General features: G+C 39.6%; 1 protein-coding gene across 1 annotated transcript; it reads right to left on the bottom strand.

The window, feature by feature from the left end:
* Positions 1–2,114: 2,114 nt before the first annotated feature.
* Positions 2,115–6,314, bottom strand: LOC308073274 (cell surface A33 antigen-like; the record flags this gene model as incomplete). Its single annotated transcript, XM_080412152.1, has 6 exons — positions 2,115–2,760; positions 4,078–4,198; positions 4,338–4,454; positions 4,920–5,084; positions 5,385–5,598; positions 6,228–6,314. The coding sequence occupies 6 exons, from the start codon at positions 6,312–6,314 to the stop codon at positions 2,115–2,117; spliced, it is 1,350 nt and encodes a 449-aa protein (XP_080268278.1).
* Between the last annotated feature and the right edge of the window lie 1,837 nt (positions 6,315–8,151).

Below are 8,151 nucleotides of genomic sequence, written 5' to 3' on the forward strand. Positions count from 1 at the left end.
TTAATGATAGACCGTATCTTCACTATTATTATCATTATTATGTACAAGTAGCCTAAATACAACTAGAGAAAATGTCTATCATAGTTTCACCGTTATTCCTGTAGACATTAAAGAAATTGAACCAAATTACAGACCATATTGAACCAAATCAACATAAAAAGGTTCTTATTGGTCCCAGAGTCAGAGATACACATCTTAATACATATAAAATTGGGGGACCTAGAAATTAAAATGGTTGAGAATCACTGGCCTACACAATCTACAGTTGCAATAACAGTAGTGTTAAAAAATAACAACAGTAATGCAGCACAATATTTGCAGTTTGTTTTGTAGAAAACGTTTTAACAGTACAATTTCAGTAGCCCACATGATTCCAAGCACGAAGCACCAGCTCAACATTTTAAAAGCAGATGTTACCTGAATGTGCATGACTACAAGGGCATATCCAGAAAGAATAGGTTTAAATATAGTAATGTAAGGTCAGTCTGTAAGGTCAGTCAGTGATAAGTATTTTGACACACACTCTCACTCTCAGCAAAAACATAGTTAAACTAGGTGTTTGAATTCTCTGACTTCTAGGCTATAAACATATAATTACTTCAAGGATAGTAGCCTATTTGCAGAGTGAATAATGAAGCGATATAGTACATTCAGAGTGTTCTCATGACCGACCCACTGGCTGAGTGGTTCCTAGCCTAAGTCAGACCACACTAGTCCCTGAATTCCAGGTGAATGCAATTAACATTCTGGTAGGATAGAAAACCAGTAGTTCCAATAAAACTATTTGGCTGCCATCTATGTGATGAAGAGTCCCTGAGCAATACACATAACCGCTTACTGCCTCCCACAGGCCTCCCCACCCCCAGCACTCATCACAACCATCTGAGCAGAAATCAGCTGGGTGAGGCTGAAACAGAATTTCCCCCGTGGGATTATAAGGCATCCAAAAACCCAAATCCCCCCCAAAAATTGAGTGACCCTGTGTCATGTATCCCTAAAGATATATGGTCTTGACCTGCATGTACAATCTAAAATGTTATGACACAGGATACATTCAAATCAGTCAATGAGCCCCTGCACAGGGCTCTATGTAGCAAAGTGTACATTCATTAACGCATCTCATTGCTACAAGTATAAAATGCGAAAGAAAACAGCACCAGTGATACCACATAATGTGGTATCATAATGCTCAATTCATGGCATGTTTGAAAGGCACCAGTTTCAACATTGACTATGAGTGCTGTTTAATTTTAGTGGGCCCAATAAATATGTCATGTGTGGCCCTTGGTAAACTGAATAGACACAGAGATTATGATCTCTGCTAGAGTTGAGCAATATAACGATGTCAATATAATATTGAAATCTTGATATGAGACTAGAGAATATCATCTGGGATTTTGGGTTGTATCATGATGTAACTGCGATCCGTAACTTCTATGTCTTATGTCACGATTCGAACAATGGTCTCCCACATGAGAGACCAAATATCTACCTCTCAGACTAGAGGCATTGGGGAGATGTGCTTATGAGCTTCAGGCAGTGTCCTACCTGACACCAGGGTCAAACTTTCTCAAGTGAGAAGAGAAGGGAGACCACCTCCAACCACTGCAGATGTGCCAGTTTTGTTGTATTAATATACTCTACCCTACAGATTGCTTAAAATAATATTAATTCAAATAAGTTCCGAATTGCAGCTTTAAATGTTTCTTAAAGGCTTCATCATAGTACAGTGATGCAATTACAAAACAACTTTTTAGAAATGCTTGTGAAAATGCTTCTACCTTTTTGCTCATTGTATCACTAATAATCCATATTTTCCAGTGTGAAAATATATTTTGAAAGCATAATAGTCATCCCCAAAATATTGTCACATTACCGATATCAAGGTATTCGGTCAAAAAAAAAAGATATTTCATTTTGTTAATATCACCCAGCCCTACTCAATGTGTTTTGGCCATGGTGATACTTGGAATACTATGTATAACCATGGGAAAGGGGAAAATTAAGAGAATACATTTTGCCTACAAATCCATGCCAAAATTGATTGGAATGCAGACATAAAAGGGTATGTATGAATATTTTGAGTATGCACTACCTAAGTGACATGACAAAAATTAGCCATATCTCTTTTTGTCACTGAGGCGATCATCACTACCACCATAGCGATCACGCCTCTCATCAAGATGCTCTCGACTACCACCATAGCGATCGTGTTTGTCATCAAGGCGATCACGACTACCACCATAGCGATCACGATGATCGTCAAGGCGATCACGACTACCACTATCACGACCACGACTGTCATCAAGGCGATCACGACTACCACTATCACGACCACGACTGTCATCAAGGCGATCACGGCTACCACCATAGCGATCACGATGATCGTCAAGGCGATCACGACTACCACTATTACGACCACGACTGTCATCAAGGCGATCACGACTACCACTATCACGACCACGACTGTCATCAAGGCGATCGCGACTACCACCATAGCGATCTTGTCTCTTGTCCGTATCATAGGCTCTGCCGTCATTGCTCTCTTTATTGCTATAATAACTGTGTTGGTCATCCTCATACTTATGTTTGTCAGTTCCAACTTTGTCGTTGTAATCACTTTGGTGGGTGACATCTTTCTCCTCAAATTGCTCAGAGGGCTCTATGCGTGCCTTTGTCTGGTTGTTTGACTTGTCATCCCAGTGCTGCTCTCCATCTTCAACAGAGGGTTTGTCATGGAACTCCATGGTTTCTGGGGAGCTAAAGAACAAACATTGATATGATACACACCAGTCATTACATAGCCTGGTTCCAGACGAATCTGCCATTGCAAAAATTGCCATTGGCAGATTAGGTCTGGCCCCTCTCAATAGAGATTGTATTTCTCTCCCTCCGAAGTTGTGAGGGACCAATCAGGGCCCAGTATGCAAATATGGGGCAGGTTCATCACCAGAGGCATTTTTTTTATTTGCCCCTCGGAAATGCAGGTTCCACACAGAGATTCCAGACTAATATCTATGCAGTGATATTAGTCTGGGCATGCCAGGCTAGTCATTACACACACACACACACACACACACACAGACACAGACACAGACACAGACACACACACACACACACACACACACACACACACACACACACACACACACACACACACACACACACACACACACACAGACACACACACACACACACACACACACACACACACACACACACACACACACACACACACACACACACACACACACACACACACACACACAAAAAAACTAAAACAGCCCTCCCTGTGCAATCTTTAGCTAGCGATAAGTTACTGGCTGTGCACTTTGTTAACAAATTGTGTACATGGTGTGTGTCTGTCCTCTGCTGCAGCAAGTTAAAGCATAGTTCAGATTATAAGCCAGGGATGCAACAAATTGTTAAAGAGCTGGTGCCATGTTTTTGCACTTTTTCTGTTTTTCATGTGTCTATGAGGTTGATAGAACTTCATTAAGCCCCCCGGTGGTGTTTTTATGGTGTTTTATGTCTTCTCTGACTATTTGGAGTTTCTTCCTGGAGGCTGAAACCTTGAGGGTCAAACGTGCCAATAGAGAAACAGCGCTTTAGTGACATCACAAAGCCATACCCTCCCCCTCATTATCATAACACAACAGGTGTGGGCATGAGGAGGAGGAGGGACTAGGACAGGTGGGTGGTGCTAAGGTGGTGGAGGAGGTTCTAAGGTGAGAACCAGGTATACTTAATGAACTGGAGGCGTGTCCACATAAAAACATAATTTTAACCATTTCTGTACACTTTTTTTTTGTTGAAAAAAATCCTTACATAATAATAATACCTTATGATCAGGTTTTAGGGTTGAGAAATATCATGGCACTCCATCTTTAACCTCAGGCCGTTTTGTGGTCATACAGATAAACCCTGCTCTAGACGGTGTGTCCAGAAAAGAAAATACAGGCTACCCACAGTAGATCCTCATTATCTCAAACATATATTTTTTTTAATGAAATAATTTTGAAATAAAGATAATATCATAAAATTAATTACACAAAAAGAAAAGAACGGCATACATACCCTTCGGTATTTTTTTGTTTTTCTTTCTTCCGGCAGCAACAAAAGAGGATAATCGCCAGGACAATGATACCTGCTAGGACTCCCACAACAATCCCTGCGGTGGCCCCAAGGTTCATGGAGGCTAGATTGAAATGGGAAACATAAGAGTGCAGGGAAAATTACATACTGATGGTCAAGTATCCAATACTTCTCAACTTTACTACCTATGTCTGCTTTTCCTGTTCCCCTCAGAAAGAAGCTAAGTCATGTTGAACACTCACAGTGTGTCACAGCCAGGGTAAAGTTGCAGCTGGCAGAGCCGATTCGATTTGTTGAGGCACAGATGTAGAATCCAGACGTCACCATTGATATATTGAAGAGAGACAGGACACCATCCTCTACAACACGATGAGATTGTGTAACGTTAGTATACAGTATATAAAATTGATATTGGACTAGAAGGCAATAATAGTGAAAACAAGAAAATGAAGGTATCGCTGTTCAGGTACAGCTTTCCTTATTTGCTAGACATAATAGATACCAAAATAATGAATGGAATGCAAAACGTGTATTCTTTATCTCCTTATTCTATATTCAAACTGAGTTATTCAAGACAGAGAAAATAATCCACATAATGTGGTATATGTGTCACTAGAGCATACATGAGTGGTAGGATCTCCAACAGACGTAATTAGTGTTGGTTCTACCCATAAACACATGGGGTCAAGTGATAAGAGCCACAATAAAATAACGATTTTGTTGCCATACAAGTTCATGTTAGTTCTATGAATAAAGATTCACATTTTTGCACCGATAAAAAGTAAAGGAAATGCAACAAAAACATGTATGGATCAAATACACACTCTCTGTAGTCCTTGGGGGAAATTGTCGGGGGATGTTCTGGACATCGTGGCTCTGCCAGGCATACGTGGGTGTGGGAAAGCCGTTCTCAGACTTACAGGTGAGGCTAATGTTGTTCCCATACACTGCAGTGCCTTGCAAGTTGCATAGGGGCTTAGAGGGAGCCTCTGGAATAAAACAAATGTCCATGACATGTCATATACAGTACTTCCTTCTATTGCAAAATCATCATCGTAGAGAACACAATAAATTCTGCAGTGTTCATTTATCAATTTGTAACTCTGTACAAAACCAGAGTGGTGGTTTTGTACACTATGAGTGTACAGAAACAAATCGAACTTTATGGTTCCTTTTGGTTTCATTTGTATACTCTTACCGGAAATTACCGGAAAGCAAATAGCACTGGTGTGTCACAAAGTATGGGCGAATGTAAAGCAGCATACATTATGGCAATGAGAAATTCTCACCCAGAACCAAAAGGGATGTGGTGGCGGCTGTTGTTCCCTCATCATCATTTGGGATTGTGAGACTGCACTGGAAAATGTGGCTGTCCTCCTGATTCACATTATTTATTTGGAGGGTGCTTTCCCGTTTGGCAATGTCAGCGGACAGAATTGCTCTGCCTTCATACTTAGGACCAATGTCTATGTGGCCATCGGAAAAGTAGGTGGCCACAGGTATCTACAGGAATATAGATGAGTAACATTTTACAAAAAAACACCACTCACGACTCATCAGCATCATACTCACATTATTACATTATTTTCAGTATCCTGGTACTAATCATACTGTTGTTAGGTGTATACTCTTAAATATTGTACATGATCTGATTTTCATATCTTTGTTCTTTAAAAAAAACGTAGGCTACTCAAGTGCTAATTAAATATGCAAATCACTCACATATCCACTATTGATAATGTACATGTACTGTATTGTATAGAAGCACAATATCTCCTCCTTTACTTGGAAGTTGTTGGTAAAGTAGTAGTACTCCTTTAAATAATGGAATGACCCTGTGTGCTACATTAATTATTTCCCATATATGGTTACAATTTCTAATCTTTAAACTAATTTGAAAATCATGCCATTGCACAGAATATTGGCACAACCCTTGTATTTTACATAAATCTTAGTGAATAGATATAAATTCTTAAGAGATTTCATTGCTTTGTGCCTTCATTGTGAAATATATATCTAAAAATCAGCTTAATAACAAATGTGGGCACTCTGGCATTTTTGACTGGCTGATACCTAACCATTAATGCATGTCATTATTTTGTGGTGATGTCAAGAATCATTTTTTTTCTTACCACTGGTTGATTGTTGCCAGGTAGGATTTCCCAGGTGAGGATTAAAAAATTTGCGTCTGGGTTGACGGGAATAAATGTACATGTCATGGTGATGTCACCTCCTTTTGCAACCTCATATTCTTTGTTTGGGATTGAAACTTCCAAGGCCCTGGAACAGGGCAGAGCTGAAATGACAGAAATGAAAATGAAAACATGTTAATTATACAGCCTGTGCCTTCATCTGTTCAAGGCTGGACTGCTGCAGCATTCTCTTCATCAGGTTCTGTGGTAAGAACCTGCAGAATCTACAGTGTATTAGCACCAGGTTCCTGATCAGAGTGAGAAGACATAGGCCTACACCCCTTCTGCACACACTGCATTGACTTCCTGTATCCTTCAGGGTTGAATTAAAAACCATTCTCGTGGTGTAACAGTACATCCACGGACCTGAACCCCCTATCTGAAGCATCTCTTCATCCTCAATTCATTGCACCACAAGCTCAGATCCAACAACTGCCCCCAAGACAATACCCTGAACTGTGGGGTTCGGACTTTCTGATCGGATGAAACTTGTCTTTGGAACGCCCTTCCTGGCCACCTGAAAGCGCCAAAGACTATGGCCTACCCTCCAGCTCACTCCTACTTCTTCTTGTCGATCTTTTTGTATCTTTTTGTTACACGCTGAGATTTATTGTTGGTGAAAAGTTTTAAAAATTCATGAATTATTACTGTTATTATTATAATTGTTGTTGTTATTATTATTGTTGTTGTTATTATTATTGCTAGGTTATTTACTGGGTACATTAACTTTTTTCTATGAGCAAATCTAACAAACTGTCTCACCTATAGGTTTAATTCAGACAACAGGCAATGGTCTTCCATTTTGGTGAGTGGCAATAGGTAAAGGATTATTCATTAACCAGGGTGACTATACGGAAAAGGTGTGGTGTCCCTTTTCAGAAATGAGAACAAATGTAATTACAAACCTACCTGTGAGTATCAGAAGAAGATTTCTCAAACTAGGCCACCTTTCTTTTGTCATCTCTGGTACAGGATATATGATAATGAAGATCCAACAATTAAAAATGACAATCCACACGTATGGCAACGAGTCCCAGAATCGGTCTAACCTTCACGTTGGACTTGTAGGTGTGGCGGAGTCCCCCCACCCAGTCCAGATAAAAAATTAACAGCCGTAGGTCACATGCAGTCAGATGAGCCTATCAGTGCGCTTATACTCCTTTGATAAGGCACACCTTTTAGTACTGAATGGTGATAAGGCAGGAAATATTAATCACAATGACCAGAATATCCTCATGTATGACTTAGTTTCAGTTAAACAAACCAAACAGTCCTGGTATGAACGCGCCCTTAGTTTCAGTTAAATGAAACAATATGAACCAAAACCTAAACAAAACAAACTTGGTTGAATGTAATGATGTTTTATTAGACTCATCTGACCAGGCAAATAAGTTTTACTGTGTTATGTTTGTTGTTATGTTTAACATTTCCTGCAGGTTGCAGTATTGGACTTAAAATTGAGCCAAATGTGCCAGTTACACAAGAACTGTTGGGATCTCATATGAGCATTCTTTCAAAGCTGCTGGCAGGTTCAAGAGTAAACGAATGCCTTGTTGTTGGTGTTAATAAGCTCAACTGGCATCAAGAAGTTAATATTTTTGGGATTAACCATTCTCATATAAATGAATAATCTCCAATATAACTATATCATCTCCTGCTAAAGAGATACTCTGCTCCTTTAGAGATCATTTACAGAAATATCTAATTTATACAGGTGTAATAGAGAGTGTACAAATGTCACCAAATGGACCCTTACAGGTCCATTTGGTTCCATTTATACTCTCAGAGTTAAATGAACACTGATCAATTGTGTTCAATATGATTAGGTTGGGTAGACAGTGGCAGAATTCATCTAAACAGCTAC

The sequence above is a fragment of the Gymnoscopelus braueri genome (genome assembly GCF_963280865.1).
Source record: "Gymnoscopelus braueri genome assembly, chromosome: 18".
NCBI classification, from domain to species: Eukaryota; Metazoa; Chordata; class Actinopteri; order Myctophiformes; family Myctophidae; genus Gymnoscopelus; species Gymnoscopelus braueri.